The sequence below is a fragment of the Lactuca serriola genome, chromosome 8 (genome assembly GCF_051521515.1).
Source record: "Lactuca serriola cultivar US96UC23 chromosome 8, Lser_US96UC23_V15, whole genome shotgun sequence".
Lineage (NCBI taxonomy): Eukaryota > Viridiplantae > Streptophyta > Magnoliopsida > Asterales > Asteraceae > Lactuca > Lactuca serriola.
In genome coordinates, this window is record NC_136415.1 from 71263151 (window position 1) to 71290625 (window position 27475).

The following is a 27475-nucleotide window of genomic DNA, read 5'->3' on the forward strand; positions in this document are numbered from 1 at the left end:
TTTTTTAGGACTTTTTTAATAATTTTTTACAACCTTTTTAATGATTTTTTTCTTAACCTTTTACAGGCATTTTAAAATTCTTTCACAAAATGTTTTAAAAGTTTTTTTATATTTTCATACAACTTTTTTTATAGCCTTCATATAACTCGTAAGAAAATGTAAATAAGTTTAAAAAAAAAAATTGTAATGTTATATTAAAACTTTATTACAACGTTTCACATAGACTTCTTACAGAAGCATGTTTCATAGCAAATAGTCAATACAACTTCTTAAATTCGTTGTACATTTTTTTTTAACTTTTTTTATATTTTCATATGACTTATTTTAACAGAATTATTTTAAAATGTTATAAAAAGAATAAAAAGTTAAAAAAAAAAAATCTATGAAACTGTTTATAAATATTGTATTTTTTCAAAGAGTTGTACGAAAGTTATCAAAAAAAAAATTGTATATGAAATATTAAAAAAAAAACGTTGTAAAAACAATTTAAAACATGCTATAAAAGAATTAAGAAAACCTGTAATAAATTAAGAAAACAATTTTTAAAAAAGGTGTAAAAAATTATAAAAGCGTCTTAAAACAGTTGTAGAAAAACAAATTTCTAAATTTAATTGAATTAAAATTTGGACAAAAATGTAAAATTAGACAGAAGTGTGGTTATGGGTTTAAACTTTAAAACATAAAATATATGTATTGAAAAATTAAAGTGAAAAAAAAAAAAAAAAAAACAATAATTTTCTTTCCAGATAACGATCTAAACCCTGATGCAAAGAAACTTCCATTTCATCGTCTTTCTTCATGACCTTTTCGATGATTGAGATCGATTCATTAGACAATTTCTCACACCTGCGAATTCAAATAGTTGCCATTGACAACAACGTTTTTTCTTCTTTTTATTCTTATTTAAACCAATGAAAAGTCCAATTTTCAATGCGCGAGATCAATATTCCAACACACAACGGGCCCACATTCGATTGAATACAGGTCAACATACCACGTGGCAGACAACTACTGGATACGAGCACCTTAACTATAACGAAAAGACATTATTATCGATGTGTATATACCTCTGCTACAGCCGCCCCCACCATCGTCATCTGCCGCTTCCATGGAAATGACACCGGTGAACACCGTTAACCTCTGCGGCGTACTCTCCGAGTCGCAGAGGATCCTGAAATCTAACTACTGGCACTTCTTCGCCTTAGCCCTCTTCTTCCTCCCTCTCTCAATCTCCATCGTCTTCACCCCTACTGTCAACCCTCATCTCTCCGGCCACTTCACCACCGACCTCTCCCACAAGCTTCCGACGAATTATCAAAACATTATAATTTTTCAGCTCCTTTACATCATAATCGTATATCTCCTCGCCCTATGCGCCATAGGCACGATCTCCTACAGTACATACAATGTTCTCATAGGTAAACCGGTGAATTACTTCGCCGCCCTCAAGTCCCTAATCTTCAACTTCTTCCCGCTCGTTTCAACCGCCATTGTAGCTCAGATACTCCTATTTTTAATCTCCCTAGCTTTCCTCCTGTCTGTTGGAGCAATTGTTATGTTGGGGAAAAGCCTAGGGTTTGTATACGATTTCAACTGGACTTCCTTCATGTGGGTTTCCATCGCCTTAGGTGCGATGTTAATCGGAATACTAATCTACTTCCAAATGAACTGGTGTTTGGCTTTAACGGTGGTTGTTGCTGAATCGAAATGGGGATTTGCGGCTTTGAGACGGAGCTGGTGTTTAGTGAAGGGGATGAGATCGGTTTCATTGTCATTGTTGTTGTATTATTTGATCGGGAATGGGCTTCTGGCATGGGTGTCTTCGAAGCCTGTGTATGATCATCATAACTCTGTCTTCATAACAATGCTTGGTTCCTTCTTCTTGATGATGTGTTTGCTTGCAAGCACTGTTGCCAACGCTGTATTGTATATGCACTGCAAGTCTTTCCATGGTGAATTCGCTCTAGAGGTTGCAGAGGGGTTTGATTACATCAACTTGCCTGTTGATGATGAGAAGGTCATTCATGTTGTTACTGTTGTGGAAGCTTGATGATGAAGGTTAGCGGGTTGTTGTTTTATTTACCTGTAGATGTTTACTGTGTTTATATTGTTTTGTTTTTAACATACAAGTCTAGAAATTTGTGTAATTGATGTAGAATTCTGTAAAAAGTACATCTTGACTTGTAAAATTTCTATATTTGTCAGCATTATTGCAATGAATTTAGAGAAAATTTGTGATATAACCAAAAAGAAAAGAATGTTCGAAGAAAATGACCAAGGAAAAATGGATTTTGGAAAATAACCAAAGGATCCGTAGAGCACCTTTTGCGGATCTATTAGCTGCTCTGCAGATCCGCTACACCTCTGCGGAATTGCTGTTTTTTTATTTTTTTTTGTTTTTTTTTTCCGTTTATTTTCGTTTATTAATATTTTTTTTAAATACACTAATACCTTATGTGATTATATAAATAATTTGACAAAAAAAATGTTAAAAATAATGAACTTATGTTCGATATCAGTCCACATAACTGTTTGAGAATCCACATAACCGTTATCAGCGGATCAGTGTACACCTCTGCAGATCAGTGTACACCTCTACAGATCAGTGTACACTCTCTGCGGAACCATTAAATGCTCTGCGGAATTGCTGTTTTTTTATTTTTCTTTTTGTTTTTTTGTTTTTTTTTTTCGTTCATTTTCGTTTATTAATATTAATTTTTTTTAATACACTAATACCTTATGTGATTATGTAAATAATTTGACAAAAAAAAGTTAAAAATAATAAACTTATGTTTGATATCAGTCCACAGAACTCTTTGGGAATCCATTCTCAGCGGATCCATTAAAGCCTGTGTGAATCTAGCTACAGCTCTGCGGAATGTTGGTTTTTTTAATTTTTTTTAATTTTTTTAATTTTTTTAAATTTTTTTAATTTTTTAATTTTTTTTTTTTTGCGTTCATTTTCGTTTATTAATATTATTTTTTTTTAAATACACTTATACTTTATGTGATTATTATGTAAAAAATTTGACCAAAAAAAAGGTTAAAAATAATGAAATATTTTATGTAATACGTTTGCTGCTAATGTATGTTTTTCATATATTTGTATTGTTTTGTATTTTATGTTTTATGGAATAAAGTAAAAGTTAACTCAACTGGTTTTGTAAATAACCTAATACAAACGAAATACATATAAATAACGTAATACAATAATCAGTGTACACCTTTGCGGATCAGTGCACACCTCTAAGGATCGGTGTACACCTCTGCGGATCAGTGCACACCTCTAAGGATCGGTGCACACCTCTAAGGATCGGTGTACACCTCTAAGGATCGGTGCACACCTCTAAGGATCAGTGTACACCTCTAAGGATCGGTGTACACCTCTAAGGATCAATGCATACCTCTAAGGATCAGTGTACACCTCTGCGGATCAGTGCACACCTCTAAGGATCAGTGTACACCTCTACGGATCAGTGCACACCTCTAAGGATCAGTGTACACCTCTGCAGATTAGTGCACACCTCTAAAGATCAGTGTACACCTCTGCAGATTAGTGCACACCACTAAGGATCAGTGTACACCTCTGCGGATCAGTTATAGAAGTTATAGACGCATTTAAGTGGTTATTTGTGAGTTTGTGAGTTTCAATTACTAGTAGAAGTTGTTTTTTTGTTGTGTTTGTAGAGAGTGATTTGTAAAATGAGTTTTGTTATTTTGTGTACGGGAGGGTCGTGACAGTTAGTTAATGGAGTTGAGGTTTACGTTAGAAATAATGTGAAAAACTATGGTTTAAATCTTCCTCCTAACATTGACCATGAAATGTTATTACAAATTGTTAGAAGTAAGGTGAGTGTCTTAAATAGTCATATATGTTTGTCTTTTAAACACCCGGAGCTAGGATATGTCATGGAGCTTGGAGATGAAACTGATGTATTTCAATTGAGACATGTAATGTCTGAATCAAAGAAGACGGTGCATTTGTATTTAACGGTGGTAGATGAAGAACAAGCAGTGGTTAACAACCAGTTTAATCCAACAAAAACTAATAGATGTCGTAGAGAAAGCCAATGTGATGGAAACCGTTCAAGGGGAAGAGGAAATGACACTTTTGTATCAGATAATGATAAAGAACCAAAAGTGGGCAAGACTGAATTACAACGTGAAAATTTGTTCGAGTTTGGAGAAGTTCCTGAAATTGATGATCGAAGATGTGAGGAAAAATCAAATGAAGGGTGGTCGGATGATGAGTACACGCAACGAAAAACTGCTTTTAATCCATGGTATTGTATTCCTTCTATTCCTGGTTGTCCAGAATCTATTCTTGAACCTGGACCATTTCACAGTTTAGGTCCGAATGATAAATTAATTGTCAATCAAACCTATAACACCAAAAAAGAGCTAGCATCTGCTGTTAAATTCAAAGTCGTTAGAGAAAAATTTCAGATAAAGGTTGAAAAATCTTCAAAATCTCGGTACCAGGTTGTTTGTATGCAAGAAAACTGTCATTGGCGTTTATACGCATGTATCATTAAAGGAACAAAAATGTTTGAAATTAAGACGTTTAATGACGAGCATACATGTTCTTCATTGCTTATACACCCAAATTATAGGCAAGCAAATAGCGAAGTTGTGGGAACCAATGGACACAACAGACCGAACATCAGTGGCAGCAGCATCCAGACAACCAATGAACACAACAGACCGAACATCAATGGCAGCAGGAGCTACATAACCAATGGGCGCAAGAGACCGAATACCAACCGTAGGAAGAGCCACAAAACCAATGGCAGGGTTGCACCGAGTACCAATGACAGCAAGAGCCAGATAACCAATGGACACAAGAGACAGTAAACCTAGGGACACAAGCAACAGATAATTCATGGACAGAATACGAAAACAGATCAAAGTTTCCGTGGTTCGATTTGAATGAATAAAGTTTATTTCAAAGTATGTTTATTATGAGGGTTGTATGTTTATGCTTTTTAAGGTATGTTTTCTAACCTATAAAAAACATGGAATATTTGTATAATTTTAATTAGGTTATTTATATGCACCGGTTTGTATTACGTTACTTATATGTATTTTGTTTGTATTAGTGTATTTAAAAGAAAATTTAATATAAATAAACTAAAATTAACGCAAAAAAAAAAACGGAAAAAAAAACCTTTTTTTGTCAAATTTTTTTACATAATAATAACATAATGTATTAGTGTATTTTAAAAATATAATATTAATAAACTAAAATTAGCGCAAAAAAAAATTAAAAAATTAAAAGAAACTACATTCCGCAGAGGTGTAGCAAATCCGCAGAGGGCTTAATAAATCTGCAGAGGGTGCTCTGCGGATTGTAGTCAACCCTGGCCAATCTATTATTTCGTGGGCTACTTTTGGCTAATGCATTTTTTTGCTGTTTTTTGATAGGTAATTAGTGTTTTAGGCTAGATTAGTAATTTTTCCAAATATAAAATACATTAATTATAAAGAATGCTATTTATTATTAATATTTATGATATTTAATTATGGTAATATTCTTTATAATTAGTACTTTAATTAGTGTTTATTATACGTACCTTAGACACATATTTTGTATTTCCACTTATAGACTATTATATCCTTTGATCTTTAATTTTAGATAGTGAAGAGAAAGAAATATCCTCCCATATTATATATCCTTCTTTACATAGTTTTTAACCAAAATATGGCATCCATGGAGAATATAATTACCGGTTAATTGTATTTGAAAAACTATTTACCAAATAATGGTAATATTTATTACGACTCATGTTTCCATGCGAAAAAATAAATATACAAAAACTAGACTCACTTAACAACTTTTTATTGAATCTCTTGTCTCCACTCTTCATCAGAACATCCTTTAAATGGAAGGAACGTTGGAGAAATTGATTGAAGTTATTTCGGTTTTAGTTTTGCTTCAATCTCTTTGCTCTTTTTAACTTCTTCTCCGGAGTTTTTGTGTTGGTTTTTCCCCACACTCAACCTTATCAGTTGGATCGATTTGTGTGTGGTTGTATTAAAGAAGAGACATTGTGATGATCTAGAGTCGTTTCATCTATGTTGGTTTTCCTTTCTAGTCTTGCTTTAAGAAATGGTGGCAACCAATCACGCCCATTCTTCGAAACACCCAAATAATTATAAGGTAAAACTTTCATTTTTAAGTCAATTATAAACATCTTTAATCCATTTTAAAGTTAAAATTATATAAGAGTAAAATAATTATCAGAGTATAATCTCAAAATCACAAAGTGTGGAAAAATGGGTGGATCCGGTGTAGTCACGTCGGGCCCTTCCCTTTCAAACCAAAAGTACCTGAAAACATTTTAAACATAAATCGTATGTACAAAGCTTAGTGAGTTCCCCAAAATACCACATACCATACATATCATACACACATACATACATCAGGCCCCGCCCGGTACATTCATCAGACCCCCCTTGGCATCGGACCCCGCATGGTATACATAGTACATACCATACATGCAAGAATCACACAGACAACTAGCATCCTAATCATAATAAATCATGGATCGGCATTGGTGCCTTCGACCTGCCAAACACTAGAATGAGACTCACCGTAGTCTGCTGACAGTCAAAACGATGCTCGGACTGTTGAATCGGAGAATCCTCACACTAACCAATCAAATAAAACCGCAATTAATAATTGGGCCCTAAACCATAATCGGGAATCTAACCAATCAAATAATACCCAGGGTAAAAGTCCATTTTACCTTTCCCTCACTTGACCCAAATTCAAAAAGGCTAGTGGCCCAACAAGACCTAAAACCCTAATAGTCCAAATATGGCCCAAATCACAAAAATCAATGAAAGTCAAAAGCTGCTGAGTATGCCTAACGTACGCCACCCTTGGCCAGTACGCGTTGCATACGAGCTAGGCATGCCCAGTGTACTCCACAACAGCCCAATCTCACCATTAAGTGCTTAATTGGTTAAGCCACCAAGTCCACTTCTTAAATCTGATCCTAAATAATGTACATAAAGTTGACAACTTTGCTCCTTGGCATGTCTTAATGGGACCCAATACTTGTTTTTTTGACCATCAAAACCTATATTATTGAAGATGAATGGAAGTGATAACAATCGACTATTGGCATCTTATTTTGTTAATTTGTTTAGCGGCTAATAATAGTGATTTTGAAGCTTACCGATTGAAGATGAATGGACGTAGCGTTGTCGAAGAAGATCGTTGTGCCATCCGTGGATTTTTAACGCTTGGTCGTGCGACGTGCGAGTGTTTTTGGTAACAAAAATTGGGTATATAAGTTAAGGATTATAATCACATAAAAATAGTTAGGATCCCATATTATCAACTCCATACAATAATTAAATGAACTGAGGATATAACATTCCATATATTAAATATTCAGTGGATATATCAAAAACATCCTTAGAATATCAGCTCACTTGAATGTAAAATGTCAAATATAATAATGTTGTTAATTATGTATCATTAAACTTCTCTTTATCGAATAGGTAAACCGTAAATGATGTATTATGGAACAAATGTTGTATTAACAAATATTGTTTTCTATTGAAGGAGTTGTCCAGATAAAAATAAATGACAATTATATCTTAAGAGCATCCACAACGTAGAGTTTAATGAGAGAGTTGAATGAGGTGACATGCCTAATTGACATTCATTAGATTAAACTCTACCATTATAGGTTGTCATGTTGACATTTAATGGATATGAAATTCAATGGCCATTGAACATTCCAATATGTAAAAGAACCCTTTAACTATTAAAAATGTATTTCATTAAACTTTATAAAATCCAATTCATTGTAAGAAAATTAATGTAGAGTTGTATAGAAAGTAGATTGATGACGTGTCTATCCATTAAACTCTAATAAATTTAATGCATTGTTGATGCCCTAAATAAGATAACATTTGTAAATTGTTATTTGTTTTTGTTTTCCTTCAACTCTAACATCATATTTTTAAACTCTGAGTGCATCTTAAGAAGCAAGTTTGTATATTTGTCTAGAGTTAATTCCTCGTATATCCTCCCTAAATATTACAGTTTTTTCTCTTGTCGTGTAAAAAAGCCACATTTAATATTTCTTAATAAAAAAATGATTGACTGCATTGCATTTCCTATAAACATTTAAACACAAATATTGAAATTAAGGCAACTCGAAAACCTTCTACCAAGGCTTTTGGGAGTCTAGGAGATAGATAATGGAGCTTCTAAATTACATCAACGTCTCAAATCAACCTCCCCGTTCTATAGCTTGATACAAATGATGAAGAGGCTATTAAAATGAAGAAGACGAAAAATGATATATTAGGTTGTACATAGCAAAGCATTCTCTAGTTAAATTAGATTACTTTTCCTCCTCGTCAATTGAAATTAAGTCGTATGTGTATAACATGTTCGTTTGTAATTTAATATTATTAAAATCATTAATTCATAAATAATTCAAAAACAGTGGCTGACAGTTTGCGACATTGAGGAAATACAAATATTTTTTGTGTATCTTTTCTAATGACCAAGGATCAAAATTGTAATTTTTTAAATCGTATAGACGCTATCTGTCAACTTTTAAAGATAAGCCGAAACCAACGAATCTAATCAAACAAGGTCTACATCTACATCTACATTAGTTAATGTAGAGAACAATTAGATTAACTAAAATAGTCAAGTAGTTGAGGGTAAACTCGTATAGTCTAGTCGTATCTAATACGCGTAAAAGACTAAATTATATAAATAGTCATATGGATATGGTTTAGCAAGATAATCAACTTTGGTTAAAAATTTTGTTTTTGTTATACACTCGTAGTCATGGTGATGAAGAGGTTAGGTTAGATTTTGTGTTTAATTATATTTCGATTATATTTTTAATTTAATTTAATTCTTATATAATAATTCTTATAAGAAAATGCGATAAAGAGATAAAATAATTAAAAGAAAATCCAAAAAAATGACAAAAGGTTAAAAAGGTCATTTCATTTGGCATATGGACCAAACCTGCTAATATCACTATACCACAGGGATACCGGTGTAACAGAAAAATAGTTGGACCCATGTTTCCTATTTCACTATAATACAGGGACCATTTATGTAAATTAGTGTAAATGTTTTCACAATTTCATAACTTTTTTCTTTTGAAGCAGCAACGGTAGAACTGCAGAAGAGACAAAGTCCTGCACCCGGTCAAAACATTTGGCATATGACCAATGGATACGAAGTCCTTGTCTGCACCTACTACATAATATCAAAAGATCTTCATTTCCCGGATAAAACTCTCGTCCATCACCACCACCAACCACCGTGATCTGCCGCTTCAATGGAAATAACACCGGTGCACACCCTGAACCTAAGCGGCGTCCTCTCCACGTCAAAGAGGATTATCAGAGCTAACTACTCCCACTTCCTCGCCTTATCTCTCTTCTTCCTCCCTCTCTCCATCTCTCTCGTCATCACTCCTACCTTCCACCACTTCGCCATCGATCTCTTCCACAACTTTCCGCAAAATCATAAGGCTGTGAGTTCTCATCTCCTTTACATCCTAATCATCTATCTCTCCACTCTCTGCGCCATAGCCACGATCTCCTACAGTACATACCATGGTTTCGTAGGTAAGCAGGTCAACTTCTTTACCTCCCTTAAGTCCCTAACCTCATCCATCTTGCCAGTCATCATAACCGCTATTGTAGCTCACATCTATCTATTTCTAATCTCGTTAACTTTCCTCCTGTTTGTTGGAGTAATTTTTACGTCGGCGCAAAGCCTAGGGTTTGTAATCGATTACAACTCGATTCACTTCACGATCTTTTCCGTCGTCGTAGTTGCGACCTTAATCGCAATAATAATCTATTTCCACTTGAATTGGTCTTTGGCTTTTGTGATCGTTGTTGCCGAATCCAAATGGGGATTAGCGCCATTGATTCGAAGCTCGTATTTAGTTAAAGGGATGAGATCTGTTTCATTCTTATTGTTGTTGTATTTTGGTATTTTTATCGGGATTTTTGCGTGGTTATTTTCGGACACTATGTATCCTCCGACGTCGAGTAGCCAAAGCTTTCTAGGGTTTCCGATGCTTGGTTCCTTCTTCCTGATGCTTATGTTCCTTCGGAGCTCTGCTAGCAACACTGTATTGTATATGTACTGCAAGGCTTTGCATGGTGAATTGGCACTTGAGATTGATGAGGGGTTTGATCACCATTACATCAACTTGCCTTCTGATGAAGAGAAAGTCCCTCAAATTGTTTCTGTTGTAGCAGCTTGATAATCAATGTTAGTGGGTTCTGTAATTCCTACAGATGTTTACTGTTGTGCTTATATGGTTTTGTTTTATACATACAAGTTTTATATAGAACTGTTTAAAAAGTAAAAACATTTGTAAGCGTGTAAAGTTTATATCTTTTTCCCTGTTTTGAGGACATGTGTTATGGCTACGTTATGTATGTATGTATATTTTTTTCATGTTGCTGAATTTGTTCTTATTATAGTATTGTACTTTCATGGGTTTGTTGATTATAGTATCATATTTCCATTTCGTCTGTTTAAAGCATTGTACTTTGGTAGTTATACTTATTTGGGATGATTTTTCAAAGTACATTGCTGATATATGCTAAAATGTATAGATTTTCTATAACATTTCTGTATTAATCGGGTGGTTGATCTTAATTTGAGGTCTGGTTAAGAACTAATTTGGTATTTTCGGTTTTTAGACCTTATGGATGACTATCAAGGTAAAATAATGGACTAATGCGGGTTTTTCACATCTCAAAACGAGCATTTCAATAAGCCCAAAAGTAGAAAATAAATCAGCAAAGGGCAGCCCACTTTGCAACAATTTGAGTTTGACAGCTCATTTGTGTCCAAACATAGCAATCAATAGCAGGCCTTTTAGTAGCCCAACAACATATTTTCTGGTAGCCTGAGAAGACAGTATGGCTGCTAACCGAAATCAGTGTCCAAAATTATAGTAAAATCAGCATCTTATTGGCAGCCTTTTGTGATAAAAGACTCAACAGAAAAAGAGTGAAATGGTAACCAAATACTGAGCTGATGGAATATTTAGCAGCCAAATGTGGAGTGAGAAATGAAGAGTATAGAGTATGAGTGACAAATCGGTGTTGTGTTTTTTTAACTGATATTACATGATGATGTTTTATATAACATGGACACGATATGACATTGTATCGTGATTTGCTTTACTAACATGAAAAATGACCCAATTAAAACAAGATTAAAACGACAAACACGTAAAAAATAAAATAAAATAATTCTTTAGTTTATTTGATTCTTAATTAATTATACAAAACACGATAAACATGAAAACACGACAGACGCATGCTAATTATGTCAATGCTGTATTGAATTTTGAACATTAATACGAAACGACACTAAATTGAGTTTTTTTTTTTTACACTTGACACGTATTCAAAATCTAATTTCGTCTTAATTTTGTTTCGTGTCATGCCATGGATTGCCGTCCCATTACAATTTACAAAACATGAAATTCTTTATGTTATGTTGAATTTTGACTTTCATCATTTTGACTTATTCTGCACTGTAGGGGTTTATGGTTATTTTCTATTACAACATTATATTTGTTCCTTGAAAATCTACCCAAATTGTAGCATTGTATATTAAAGATCTATTAAGTTGAAAGAGTGAAAGTCGTTTTGTATTTTGAAGACGTTGCTATAATTGGGTTAAAACTTTCTAACAAAAAATTGCTGTAACAAGGAAAAAATAAAAATAAGATCTACTATAATAAATAAGTAGATGAAAATGTAATTAGGTTATAGGGTATGAAAAGGAAAAAATATAGGAAGAGGGAGCTGTGGGAACACCGCGCCCCTCATATCGTGACCCATATTTAGCTTCCTTTTATGAGACAAACAAATTGTTATGTGAATCTCAGCTAAAGGGTTGGCTAAAAAAGACATCTTAAGTTTTCATTGGGTGCTGTTAATAAGACATCCTTGTAGATACTTTTAGACACCCAATTTAAAAGTCAAATAACTTTTTGCATTGGGATTTCCGTTTGACTACATTAACATTTAAGGGTGACGTTATCCGACAACTTTTACTTTTTTTCAACCAATGCATGTTCCGAAAATTTTCTGTTCTCAATAGTGTTTGACTTTAAGATTTCAGCTTTTTCACTTTACAAACCACCAACTATTAACTTTAATACAACAATAAACATGTTTTAATTACATCTTCTACAAACTAATCAGTAGTAATTATCATTAATAAAAAAATAACAAATTTCTTATGTCCACCAACTACCACCTTCACAACCGTCGGTATATCACCACCACCACTAAAAACCACCGGAAATCGCATGAAACATTTGCTGGCCAACATTAACCACCATCAGATAGTGAGATATAGAGAGAAAACCGAAAGAGAAGAAAGAGAAGGAGCAAGTTATCCGAAACCGTACCAGAGAAGGAGAAAGAGCATTGCACACAAGGCGTGAACCTCGTCGGAAAACACTTGAATCTCGCCGGAAGCGTGAAACCTCGCCTGAAACGTCGTCTGAAGCGTGGAACCTTGTCGGGATCGCTTGAACCGCTGGTATCACCGACGGATTAAGAACGAGAGAAATAGAAGTTTAAAAAAAACCTCGCTGGAAATCTCTTGAAGACGACGGGAATTGCTCTCTCTTGTTGGACGGCGGCTAAATTTTTTCTAGGGTAGAAAGAGAAGTAAGTGTTTTTATCAAGGTTCTAAAAAGCTCGTCATGGCTCCGCCATGGTGCGCCACGACTCCAAGGCTTGTACATGCCGCCAAACTTTGCCAAAACGCCGCCTTAACTCATATATGTGTATAAAAATGAATAATAGTTGAAAATACATATAAAAATATTAATTATATAGAAAATTGCCGCCTTAAGCCACGCCTTACAAACGACGTGACTCGCCAAGGCTTGGAAAAGCTTGAGACTTGACATTGCCGCCAAATCAAGCCTTAAGTTATTTAGAACCTTGGTTTTTATACTCTACAAATTTACATTTAAAGCCCACCTATTTTGAAGATATTTTAAAATATACCCTTTAACTTTATAAAAGTATTAAAAAAATGTATAGGATGAATAGTTTTAATTAGTTGTAGAACGACATATATTAGGTATATATTAGGTTACTGTATGTATATGTTATTTGATTTAGAGTTAAGATAACAAGTGGACATAAATTTAAAAAAGCGGACATATTAAATTTTTGATTGATTACATAAATTTTAATAAATGAAATAAATAATATTTTAGTAAAATAATATTACATTGAGGATAATATATTTTGGGCTAAAAAAAAATGGGTTGAAAGTTAAAAGTTGGGCTTCACGTTTATTAGTTTACACTAATTTTTTTTTATAAAACATTTTAGTTTTTAGATTAATAGTTTATATATAATTTTATTTTTTATATTTATTTATTATTTTGCAGTGTTTAGCAAAAAATGTGGAGACCCAACGGAAATATTTTAAATGATGACGGCTTTGAGAACATGACGACGACATCATCGTTTTCTACTAAGCGGGTATAATTCAAATGTTGATTAACATTTTTTATCATTGTGTTACAATTTGTTAACAACTTTTTTTTAAATAGGTGTTTGAGTCTCGTGATGAGTTGATGGAATGGGTGCAAAACATTGCATTCTCTCTTGGTTATATCATCGTGATGAGAAGATCAAAGTCAAAAAATGGCGTGGTGTCTTATATTACACTTATTTGTGACCGTGGCCGGGAATACGAAAGCAAAGCAACAATTAAAAATTTCTGGAACCAAAAAAATCAATTGTAACTTTCAATTGGTAGGTTCGTATATCAAACAATATGACGGTTGGACCCTCAGGGTGATATGTGATCAACATAACCATCCACTTGCACAATATATGGAGGGACATGCTTTTGCTAGGCGGTTGAAAGAACACGAGAAACAATTGGTAGCTGACTTGACAAATCTAAATGTTACACTACATGACATACTCTCGATAATAAAGGAGCGCGACGAGAATAATGTGTCTACACTAAAAACCATATACAATGAGCGTCTTAAGCTTCGCTCGTCTCGGAATTACGGAAAAACTCCAATGCAGGTTAGTATATCCAACAAGTAGTATTTTAAATTTAATTTATATATTAAATTTTTTATTATTTAACAGTATATAAATGTAGGTTCTAATGGAAATGTTGAACGAGAAACATTTTGTTACGGATTTCTCGGTAAACAGTATTTCAAATGAATTGGAAAATCTTTTCTTCATTCATCCACGGTTGTTGAATATATGGAAGGCATTTCCACACGTTTTGATTATAGATGCAACATACAAGACCAACAAATATGGTTTGCCTTTTGTTCAGATTGTTGGCACAACTTCAACCAACAAGACATTTAGCATAGCTTTTGCCTTTATCGTTAATGAAAAGGAGGATAACTATAATTGGGTGTTAACGTGTCTAAAGTCCACACTAGAGAAGTGCATGCACCCACATGTTATAGCCACAGACAGGGAATCGGCACTGATGAACGCATGTCAACAAGTTTTCCCCGGTGCCACTCGGTTACTTTGTAGATGACACATTACTGAAAATATTAGAAAGCGTTGGAGGAGAACATTCAAGATAGACGATGAGTGGAAAGCCTTTCGTATAATGTGGACTGTACTTGTTGACTCTCCAACAAGGATAGTGTACAATGAAAACTACAAAACACTCCAATCGATGTTGAGAAATTATCAAGGTACAAATCTTCTTATTTTCTAACTAGTTATTTATGATTTTAGATTATTTTTATAGATAAATAACATTTATATAATTGCAGATGTTTTAAATTATCTGGATGAAGTTTGTTAAACAAATATAAGGAAATGTTTGTCTCAGTCTGGATCGATCAACATCTCAACTTTGGATAACGAACTAAAAATAGAGTTGAGAGCGCACATTCAAATCTAAAGAAGTACTTGGATGGTACAAATTCTTCTCTTGATAAATTTATCTGTCACACCCCCAAACCAGAACGGCGGAAACGTTCGGGGGCGGAGGACGTCATATTCAGTATCATAACAGTTCATAGAAAGGAAAGTACACACCACCATATATATTAAAGTTTCCAAAATGTTTACATAATTGTATTCGTTACATGTTCACAAGATAAATACATAAAAATCTTTCAAAAGAAGTAATTAACGTCAGCACGTTAATCCCCAAAAGTTGATTTCCAAATCTGCTTAGCGGTTCCCTGAGAATACAAGTTATTTCAAAGAAAAAGTGTCAACAATTAAGTTGGTGAGTTCATGAGTAGTGTTTTGAGAAAATGTACGCCATTCGAAAGTTCGTGTATGTTTTCCAGAAAACGCAGTATTTCAAATGTAAAGAGTTATGATTCGTTGGGTTGAAAATGAATGTATTAGATCCAAAAAATCCCATATTTTCCTTAATAGTTGAGATATGATTTGTTGTGTTTTCCAAGAAAAACCCTTATTTTCTTATAAAAGTATGAAATGCATATGAATGTTCATATTATATGTTGTAAATAGTTGCACCAAGAAAATCCCTTATTTTCCTATTAGTTGTTTGTTTTAGATGCAGGAGAAACCCTTATTTTCCTAACAGAACTGGCAGTCTCTAAGACCGAAAATCGCAAGCAACTGACATGCTTAAAAGTTGTAGCATAGTTTTATATAATAAAGTTATACGAAGATCGCACTTGTTAGATGAAGAATAGTTTTAATAGCTACTCGTTCATAAAAACATAATACCATAATAACTGTATATCCGATGAGTTTTATAACCATATTAAACATAATATGCCTGTAGCGACGTTCTTCAGGCGTCGTAGCGTTATGACAAACTGTCACCCCAAAGGACGGACTGTAGCTAACAGTCAGGGCGCGGGATCATGACTTCCCGTATAGATCTATACACATTTGACACGTTCTCCGAACGGGAGACTCTGGTTATAGACAGGACTTGTAGCGATACCTTTTAGCAAAAGGTAGTATTTGAAGATGTACACGTCTCACGGATTCTCAACTAAGTCTGTATTAAAGTAATAGTTTTGTATGCAAAGTTTATCCTTTTTCACAATGTTCGACAAAGTATAAATCACAAGTTCTTTGAATGTATAAAACAGTTTAGAAACGATGGTTACTCTTGATATGATGTATTTGTATGTAAACGTATAATTAAAACATATTTCTATTTATAAAACATATTGTATCCCAAGAGGGTAAAGTTGTGTTGTGAGGTGTTTTGCATGATAATAACTTCATAAGATAGTTAAAACAACAGTATGAAAAGTATAGCAAAAGATCGATGTTTCAAACGATTTTAGTCGTGTATTTACTTGTATTCCCCCCTTAAAAGAGTATAAAAAGCATTTAAAAACGTATTTAAAGTGTGTTTGTAGGGGTATGAACTCACTTGATTGATTGAAGAAAGCGTGACGAAAACCGAGCAGAACTTCTACTCGAGAAAGTGGATCTCTCGAGATTCTCGGAAAATCTCGAGAGTCTCGGGAGTGTAAAACTTTCTTCCCACCTTGGATATGAAAACCGGGCCTTTGGGATGACTCCGAGGGTTGAAACGCAGAGCTTCGGCGCGAGAAACGAAGGAAATTAGCAAATTTGGCCGGCACCCTCACATCTCTATTTATAGGGGTCTGAGAGGTCTCGTTACGCGGGGCGTACTAGAGTACGCGTTGCGTACTCATGCGTCATGCATGAGCGCATCCTCGGTCAAAACATCGGAGCGACGTGGACGAACCGGAGCCTAGCATCCGAGTACGCTGGGCGTACGAGGGTACACGGGGCGTACGAAGGATCGGATCGCTGACTCGTTCTTCGGATAATACCGGGAGTTTATATTTAAATTTATATTTATTTTAAATAAACTTCTAAAATTCATATCTCCTTCATACGAACTCCGTTTTCGACGTTCTTTATATCCACGCGAAGGTGAGACTACGATCTACAACTTTTGATTAGATTCCGTCGGCAAATTCCGAAATTATTTTTAATATTATACTTTTAAAAGGTCGGGGTAAGAAAATTCGTTAATAATTCATAACTTTTTTATACGATGTCAGATTCGGGCGTTCTTTTTATGTACGTTTGTAGTTTAACGATATCTATGAATTTCATTTAGACACCTAAGGTCAAAAAGTATTTTATTGAAACTTCGCGTTTTTACGTAACTTCGTATTGCCGGTTTTTGTCGGAAAACTTAGAATGGTCATAATTTCTTCGTTATAACTCGGATTTTAGTGTTCTTTATATGTATGAAAACCTTGTTACAATATCTACCACTTAGTATACTTAATTACGGTTTTGATAAAAGTTTAAATTTTGACCTGAATTTTATTGTTGTTACATTATCGGTTGTCTTAATCAATTTGTGAGGTCTCAACTTCCATCGATACACGATAGTCTTAAAAAGAGTAGAATTGTTCGTAAACGGGAGCACAAATTGCCATGTTTTACATTATTGTGGGGTTCAGTGTCACATGAAGCTCTCGATAAACTAGTTGGGGAACTTTATCGGTTGAATGAAAATCAATTTGACTCATCAAACTTTGGTTGTAAACTACAACATAGTTGTGGCTTACCATGTGCTTGCATGTTATTAGTTTACTTGAACTCGGGTGAGTATATTCAACAAGTGTTTGTCTCGGGTATGACGAAGATCAATGGCTCTACGTTCGAGAACAACTAGTACACGAGTTATAGAGTGCATTCGATGTATATGCTATGGTTTTCACAGATGGAATCCATGAATTTGTGGAATTCATTGTATTTCTTCGGACTGAGTGCACCAACAGAACATTGGATGCTTATGCCTGAAACAGGTATTCTGATTGCTAACAGGTCTGGTGTGGTCCTTACTTTCTTAACCAGTCGTGGTTCCTTAACTTTCTTTCCTCTTTGGAAAGGCCCGGAAGAATTTTTAGACCATCGGATTATTACAATTGCACTTGTACATGGTAATCATTATGTTATGGTACAATTAAAAGAAGATTTTCCGATGCCTACCATTTCGGCTTACTGGATCCGCCATAGAGCCTCGTGTGCAGTTGGATGGGAAACGATGTTTATGTCACGTCTGCAAAGTTATAGACAACTGAAACCTTGTAATCGTGATTTTATAACTATAGAGGATTGTTGAAGAGTATTATTTATGTCTTCTATTTGAAGATGATTTTATTAAATTAGATGATTGTTGTTGAATCAATTTTCATTTATTAATAACGTATTTATGATATTAATTATAATAACTTTTTGTTTAAAAATTCATAAATAATAAGTAATGTTTATATGCATTTCGAACACTTCTTGGTTTAAAACTTTATGTGGCCACAAACAATAAAAATGTGTCCCCCTTATCAATTGTAAAACAAGAAAAACTTTAAAATATATAAATTTAAGAATAAATTTAGTGGGTAGATAAGTAAAAAAAAATATAAAACAATAAAAACTTTAAAAAACGATAAAAATGTGTCCCCCTTATCAATTGTAAAACAAGATAAGTAAAACATTATAAAACAAGAAAAACTTTAAAAAACGATAAAAATATGTCCCCCTTATCAATTGTAAAACAAGATAAGTAAAAACATTATAAAACAAGAAAAACGATAAAAATGTGTCCCCCCTTATCAATTGTAAAACAAGAAAAACTTTAAAATATATAAATTTAAGAATAGATTTAGTGGGTAGATAAGTAAAAAAGTTATATAAATTTAAAAATAGATTTAGTGAATATACGAATAGAAGTTCCAAAAAATAATATAAATTTTATTGATTATATTACTTTATAATTGTATTGCATTAACAAATTTATGAAAAAAAATGGTTCTAAATTGATAACCAATTTTTAGGGACTAAATTTGACCCAATTAATTTTTAGGGATTAAATTTATGAATAATAAAAGACATGTTGAAAAGTAGAAGATAATCATAATTTAAAAGTAATTATTATGTAATGATTGGTTTTAGGGTTGTCTAAATAGCCAAATAGGATGTCTAAATAGCCAACCCCTTTTTCATTTAGACATGTTATTTGATTTTTAAAGTTTTTTTATTGGTTGAATTTGCATTGTTTTTTGAAAAAGTAAATTATAAATAGTTTATTATAGGATTGACTTTTATTAATAAAAATGTTAAAAGTGTTAATAGGATGTCTAAAGAGTGTCACACCCTTCAACTAATTATGTGGGTCCAAGATGAATCCATTTGACACTTGTATCATGTATATTACAAATACTGGGTAATCCATATTCTATATTACAAATATCGGGGCAAAGATGAATCCATACGAATCAATGGGTGGATCTATATGTCACACACTCTCTCCAAACCCATCTGTGAATCCATTTCATACATTCTAAATCCAGATGTTATTTCTAATATTATTATAATTTTTATTTTAATGCTGATGTGGTTATTATTTTAGTGAGTTAATTTTCTATTTACTTTTATGTGGTTAAATTAAAATTATTTCTATTTAAATTTAAAAATAAATATAAAAAAGTGAAGGTAGGAGAGAAACCATTTCCTAGGTAAAAAATATGATTGGGGGAGGGGAGGGAAGGGGGTAAGAATGTGACACTTAGGTGACACATAAAAACTGTGGAGAACATATTGAATCTTAAAACTATAAAATATATAAAAATCTTATTAATAGATTATTAAAAAATTTAAAATTAAATCTCCTTTGTTGATTCTTATAAACAACCACAATCACTTGAACAATTAATGTATATAAATCATAAAATTGGATATGAACAAAGTATCTTTATCATGAACCATGAAATCCATTGTTTTACAATAAATGAAAACGTAACTAATCCATATAATTACAACTAAAAAAAATTAAATTAAATTCTCCTTAATAAATAAATGTTTTTTTTTTGCCACATTTCAATCTCTTATGAGTTTTGACACTTGTCGTTTTATGATATTGTTGAAAAAATATTACCAATCGTCAATTTTTGATTTGTTTCAATTTTTAAAATTAAAGTCACATACTTATGTATATAAAGTATTAAATATTATATATGATATTAAATTGCAATAAATATATTTCTTCCATTTTTATTTTAAAAGTTATACATTAAAATATATTTTCTATTTACATTTTAATTTAATGTTTAATTTTTTTAAATCAACCCGTGTAATACACGGGTCTCACACCTACTCTACTCTAATAAATGAAGGGTTTTTTTTTTATCACATATCATCTTCTCATTCATTTGGACACATGACATTTTCTAAAATTTTTAAATTTTCTATTTTCTACTTCTAATTTTATTGTATTTTTTATTTTATTAAATTAGAATTTCACATTTAATATGTAAGGTAATATATATGTAAGGTATTTATTAGAAAAAGGTTTATATATGTAATGTATTTATTACAATAAAGTCTCATTAATTTTAATAATTCAAAAAAATTCTCATTTTTCTTATAAATTCAAACTTTTCAAATTATAAAAATTATATATATATATATATATATATATATATATATATATATATATATATATATATGTATATATATATACATTAAATAAACTCATGTAATACATGAGTCTCACACCTAGTATATATAAAGTAATCAGAGCTTTATGATTCCCTAATCGGATATCAATAAAAAAGTTTTTTCTTTGATAATTTCAAAACTTTGTTGCAATGAATTCCATATCCAACTCTTTACGTTTCGATTCTTAGACAAAAATGAAGATATCGCCATGTCGCTGACATAAAAGATATTGAAAACCTAAGAGGTCGTTTGGTTCGCTGGAATCTGTTGGAATCAGAAGGAATTGGAATTTAATTCCATCACTTTCCTATGTTTGGTTCAAGTTTTAAGAAGGAATTGGAATCCTAAATGTGTCCAACTTTGCTTCCATTAAGGGAAAATTAATTCCATCTAAAAGATGAGGAAATTCAAATTCCTTCAAGTGAGAATGTTGAAGATTACCATATTACCCTTTTTATTTTTAAAATTAAATATGAAAAACCTCCGTTGCTACTCGCGGCCACCTCCACCACAACCTTCGTCACCACTACCCACCATCTCCACTACCACTCACCACCTACACTATCACCCACCATCACCACCTCTGCCACCCACCCACCCACCACCACTACCATTAACCATCACCAATGATGTCGTCGCCACTGCCACCCACCACTACCACTGCTTTTGTTACCAACACCACCATCACCATCGCGGACACCACTACCACTACCTCCGTCACCACCACCACCACTTATAATCTCCGTTACCACCTAGACCACCACCCTACCACTATTGTTGTTACTACTAAATCTATCATCACCACCACCACCTCTATCGCTACTACCACCGTTGCCGCCATCCGCACCCACCACCACCAGTCCACCACCGACATCCACCATCACCGCCGCCGCCACTAACACCCACCACTGCCTCTACCATCAACACTAGTGATGCCACTACTACCACACACTGCCGCCATTACCACCATCGCCTCCACCACCACCTCCGTTTACTCTTTTTATAATTTATATAATATATTTTTACATATAATTATAAAACAAAGTAAAAGTAAGCAAATACCAAAAAGGGTAGTTCTGTTATTTTACACGATTCTAATTCCATTTTCCGCCAACCAAACATAATATAAAATTGGATTCAAATTCCATTTACTGTTAACCAAACAGAATTGGATTCCAATTCATTCAAAAACATTATGTGAACCAAACGTAGCCTAATATTTAGGATGAGGAATTCACTTATTTTGATTCAAAACTACGTCGTTTCAATCGCTCTATATGCAACATTATTATATATACAATTGCCACATAATCAATTTTGCCATATATATATATATATATATATATATATATATATATATATATATATATATATATATATATATATATATATATTGTGACAACCCGAAATTTTTTCCGTCATTGTAACCCGTTTCGTCAATAAAATTCGTCGTTTTCGAATTGTTTCAGTTTCGTTATTAAATTAAGTCATAAATTTTAAGTCTTCTATTATGACTTAATGAGTGTTCAAACACGATAATAACTCAAGAAAATATTCCAAATTAACAATTAGAAAAATTTTAGTTTTGACCATATCGGGTTACGACAACTTTATCGGGTGCGACCAAAAGCATCGTATAACGTCAGTATCGGGTAGAATTCCACCGTGTCCAAAACTTGAACCATATATAAAGTTGAAATCATTTCATTTGAAGCTTTTTCAACCTCTCTCTACTATCTCTCCTCTCAATCCAAGATCTAGGTCCAAAATTATCCAATTTAAGCCTCAATTCATTAAGGTAACTATCCTAATTCATTGTATAACCTCTTCAGCCTTCAAATTCGTGTTTAGACTATGAATTAGGACCTTTAGCATGAGTTTACGACCCTAGAACAGTCCTAGGCTGTAAACTCACATATAAGGGGTTTTTGAGCCCCAAAACCCCTTCAAACCACTCATAGAGCTTAGAAATGACATAAGGACTTAATGGAAAGGACTTGGAACACCTTGAACTCATCATTTAGGGGGTAAATGAGAGTTTACGGCCCAAGAACATGCTTGGACTGTAAACACCCATTCATGGGCAGTAAACTCATTCTAGGGTGTTAAGATGCCCCTTAAACACCTCATAAACATTGGAATAAAGTCTAGAAGCAACCACAAACGAGTTAAGGGCCTTAAACTTGATTAAAACCACTCCATAAGGAACTTACGGCCGTAAACCCCCCAAGGATGGGTTCCTGGGCCGTAAACTCCTAAAACTTGGTCAAATGGTGCCTTAAATCCATCCTATGACTTGTAAAATGAGTTGGAATCACATGTGATTAATCTAGGACCCCCAAAACACATTAAGACATGACACATAAGATTTTACGGCCGTAAAATCATAGTTTACTGCCGTAAACTCCTCAATTGGTCCCTTTCATGTTCAAATCTCATTCTAATGTCTTGAAACTAAACCTAGCATCATCCCTCAAATGTTGAAAGGTCATTTAGCACTCAAGAGCACCACCCATGAGTTTACGGCCGTAAACTCATGGGGATGTGGTGTTTAGGGCCGAAAAATCTTCTAAGAGTTTACTTTTGAAGAGTAAACTCCATTCCTAAGCCATACACCTCTTTAGATGCCACCTGGGTCACTCCAAACACTTGAATTGAAGTGTTTTCGCGTCTAGAAATGTTTATCCTTATTTAATAAATAGATCAAGGTCTAATTAGATACAAAATATGTATCTCTTCATATTGCATAGGAACCTCGCGGTTTTCAAGCCCTGAACTGACAATTAGCATCCAACGGGCACATCTCTCGTCTGGTGAGTTCATACCCTACGCCTTTTTCAGTGTTTTTCAATGTTTTCAGGGGGGAATACAAGCAAACTATAAATGTTTTCGAAACTTAAAAACTGATGTAATTCTATAAATATTTGACAACTTTTAGATATCTTTACCCCTTATGTATTATGCGGAGCATAAATGATGTTTTGTCGAATATAACTACATGGATTTCCGTAAAGGAAACAATCAAACTAATCAAATTATTATGGGAATAATTTGGGATCTTCAGTTCTCGTTTTATGAATTCGGATTTCATGCAATGTTAATAGATAAACTATGTCTAATTCAGTTTATCTCTGTTTATTGTAAAGTATTATGCCCGATAGTTTCTTTGTATTAAATTGTTTATACTTTATTATGTTCCAAAACGATTATGATATTCGATAGCAACCGAGTACACCGTGAATAATTTAATACTAGCTTGTAAGATTCGTCTTCATTAAACCCTTTGGGTTATTAGTAAATCCTCCTCGGAAGTGTAATCAGAGTCTCCTGGAGGGAGAGCGTGGAATTTGTGAATAGATCTATTCGGGACTGACAATCCCACACCTTAACTGCTAGCTACAGTTAGGCGGGCACGCCTGGGGTGACAAATTCTGGATATCGTCCGACGTCTGACGAACGTCAAGGAGGTCTCGTTGTCGTATTAGCATGGTTACCCGAATCACAATACGTATTAATATAAGTTTATTCACGGATTATTTTCATATCTATCTTTCAATCTATAGTTCTTATATCTAGTGCGGGATGGTATTTCCCATGGTTTTCAATCTATAGTTCTTATATCTAGTGCGGGATGGTATTTCCCATGGTTTTCAATCTATAGTTCTTATATCTAGTGCGGAAAGGTATTCCCATGGTTTTTATATCTAGTACGGGACGGTAATCCCATGACTTTTAATCTATAGTTTTTGTGTATTAAAACTATCTTATATATAGTACGGGATGGTATTCCCATGGTTTTCAATCAATATTTTTATGTATTAAAAATATCTACTGTTGTACTGGATGGTATTCCCAGTGGTTTTCAATATATAGTTTTATATATTAAACTATACACTGTTGTATTTAACGGAAATTCAGAACTTTAACTATACTGTCTTTATAAGAAAATATGAGATTTTCTTGGATAACAACTTTTCAGAAAACTAACGGAAACATGTTCATTTTCAGAAAACAAAACACTTATGAACTCCACAGCTTTATGTTGATTTTCAAACTGCTTGTATTCTCAGGTTCTCCTTAGACAGGTATCCCTCAATCTTTTGCAGAAGACGGAGCAAAATGGAAGTCACGTCTTACTTTTGTTTAGACTAATGTATCTATAAAACTTGTATTACTTTACTTTCAAACAAATGTAATGAATCTATGTAATGTAATGTTTTGTGTTTACTATGCTTACTATGTACATCGGTTACGATACTTCATGACGTCCTCTGCCCCGGAACGTTTCCGCCTTCGGTTTCGATGTGTGACATATATATGTTGTAAAAAGCGCTCGAAGGGATGTCGGCGGTCAACTGGGCTAATAGATTAATAGGTCTAGAGAGGGATTAATCGTGTATCCTAAATTATTATTAAAATTCTTTAAAAACATAATATATCCTAAGAAAATAAGTACATTTAAAAATTTGAAAATATGAAATATTTTGAATGATATTTGAATATTTGAATACTTAAAATTTTGAAATTTTGTAAAATTTGGTGTAAAGTTGAAATATTGAATCTTTTTAATTTTTCTTACGGAGGAGCGTCAAATCCGAGTTTGACCGATATTAACCAATTTCTGCCAAGCATCCTTAATCGTAATCGGTTGTAGATCGTCAAATGATTAATCCCCTAGTAAACCGTACCATGTGAACGACCTAAATCAAGCCATCCAAGGCCTATGTGGGAGGTCAATCGCAGTCGCAGAACAGTAACAATATTTTAAGTGTGTCAGAGGTTAACCAAGAACTCTTATGTGGAAACTCACTCCTCAACCGCTAGGCTTCCATCACCGGAAAATGAATTAGTCTATGTTGAATTTTAGTATATATGTTAACCCATTTTTAATTTTTAACTTTTAAAATTAATAGATTACGTGGAAATGACATGACATGTTGCCTCCATGTCATTAGTGTCAATTAAGTGTGCAACCTACAAACATCTAAGTGTTGGAGTAGATCCTTTATTTTATGGAGTTGATCCGTACACAACAATATTTTTTTCTTACACAACAATTCATGCTTCAAAATACTGTACAATACAATCATATAAAACAAAATTTGTTGTGTATGAAGAAAAAATGTTGTGTACAAATCACTTCATCTGGAAAAAAAACTTTTAACGACCAAATTGAGACAAAATAGATATTTTTTTGTGCTACAATATCATCTTTTACTATATTACTAATTTTCGTTTAATTTCATTCTATTTTCATTTAGGTTTTAAAATTCATCTTTTATTTCTACAAAATATATTTTATTATTTAATTATTATATTAAATACATCTGTTAAAAGGTATACCACAAAAAAATGTGTATTCTTTCGAAAAGCTAACATGATTAAAACTATTATAAATGCTTTTATAAGTATATCTCTTCATATTTAACATATTTCTAGCTAATCTTAATATATTAATAAGAAATAAACTTAAACAAAATAGATTTCATATAAACATATTTATAAGACTAGTTGTAAGACCCGTATATTATACTGGTTGGATAAAACAAAAAAATTAAATATGAAGGTTTATACAAAAATTTATTTAAATTTGAAATTTAAAATTTAAAATTTGAATTTAAAAGGAAACATATTCAATAGTATATGAATTGTAATATTGTAATTTAATGATTATTTTCAATTAAGTTAATTATTAATTAAGGTGTAAATATAATGTGTTAATTAAGAAAAGACAAACAATGAGAAAATGACACATGAAAAACACATGCATTCAAAAATACCAAAAAATGACATGTGTCCAAGTTAATAAGAAAGTGACATGTGGCAAAATTATTTTCATTTATTAGGGAGGAATTTATCCAAGTCACATAATATTCAAAATTAAAACCTTGTCGTATTTTAATGAGTGCGTTTAATTTATCTATTTTTTGACATAAATATATTTTTACGTGATGCTTTTCAACTTTTTGATATTTAATTTTTATGCATGTTTTTATTAAGATTTTCTGTTTATATATTGTTTTACAACTTTCTTTCTTTTTTTTTTTTATTTTTTTTATTTTTTTATTTAGAACTTACTTTTAAAAAAATTGTCTGTTAAACATATTTTACATTTTCTATAAGGTTTTTTTTTTTTTTTTTTTTTTTTTTTTTTTTTTTTTTTTTTTTTACGAATTCATCCCATAGTTGTTTACAAAATTTCTCAAATATTTCTTATAAAGTAGTCTTCTATGAACTTTAAAATTAGGTTTCTCGTTTTTTATTGAAATATATCTTTTGAAGTCTAATATAACAATTGGATTTTTTTTCAAAATACAATGTTATAATATCAAGATATGAAAATCTTATACTAAAATAGTCAATGAAATTATATTATTATTTCTTACATTTAACTGAAAACGGAGTACATGGCAAAATGGAACGTGATGCAACAAGTTGCTGTAGATTGTGTACAATCAGATAAACTTGAGGAAGATTAGCAGGCCGTCTTTGAGGTATCACATAAGCTCTTTAAATTCTCCAAGACTCTCACCGATTCGAGTATGGATCATATGCTTTCAGTAGTACGGGCCCAATACTACCTTCCACACCTATCCATACTTTCCTCAGCAATCCTCCCGAATCCTCTAAGTCACTTGCCCAAACCAATGCACCAAAACTCACTAAACCGCACCATGAACCCACTGAAGCATGTCTTAGGCTCTCCTAGGTTTCCGACCTCACCCTGCCCTCAGCTGCTGAAAAACTCCCACCAATGTCAACCAACTACCTCATGAATATAGTCACATGCAACAGAGATAAGATAATCATTCGAGTAAAAGACTCAACCTTAGAACGGTTGGACTCAAACAAGAGTTGTGCGATAGGGTCAAATCCATCACTATGAGATTATTTAACTTGTATCGCATATCACTTAACATATTCACTTAGTGGC

The 27475-nt window shown here is 32.9% G+C and overlaps 2 protein-coding genes across 2 annotated transcripts; both read left to right on the forward strand.

Annotated features, from left to right (window-relative positions):
- The first annotated feature begins 1108 nt into the window (after positions 1-1108).
- On the forward strand, positions 1109-2050 carry LOC145067014 (uncharacterized). Its single transcript, XM_079014243.1, has one exon. The coding sequence runs from the start codon at positions 1109-1111 to the stop codon at positions 2048-2050; it is 942 nt and encodes a 313-aa protein (XP_078870369.1).
- An 11411-nt stretch (positions 2051-13461) lies between these two features.
- Positions 13462-14584, forward strand: LOC145067015 (protein FAR1-RELATED SEQUENCE 5-like). The gene is made up of 4 exons (XM_079014244.1): positions 13462-13542; positions 13614-13671; positions 13823-14103; positions 14183-14584. Exons 1-4 carry the CDS (start codon positions 13462-13464, stop codon positions 14582-14584), a joined length of 822 nt encoding a protein of 273 aa, XP_078870370.1.
- The last annotated feature ends 12891 nt before the right edge of the window (positions 14585-27475 follow it).

What these genes read in the sequence shown, in the direction of transcription:
- LOC145067014 (XM_079014243.1), top strand. Translation starts at nt 1,109, where the DNA reads ATGGAAATGACACCGGTGAACACCGTTAACCTCTGCGGCGTACTCTCC.
- LOC145067015 (XM_079014244.1), top strand. Translation starts at nt 13,462, where the DNA reads ATGTGGAGACCCAACGGAAATATTTTAAATGATGACGGCTTTGAGAAC. An exon ending in CATCGTTTTCTACTAAGCGG is followed by an intron (nt 13,543 to 13,613) that starts GTATAATTCAAA and finishes TTTTTTAAATAG; the next exon opens with GTGTTTGAGTCTCGTGATGA. An exon ending in ACGGAAAAACTCCAATGCAG is followed by an intron (nt 14,104 to 14,182) that starts GTTAGTATATCC and finishes ATATAAATGTAG; the next exon opens with GTTCTAATGGAAATGTTGAA.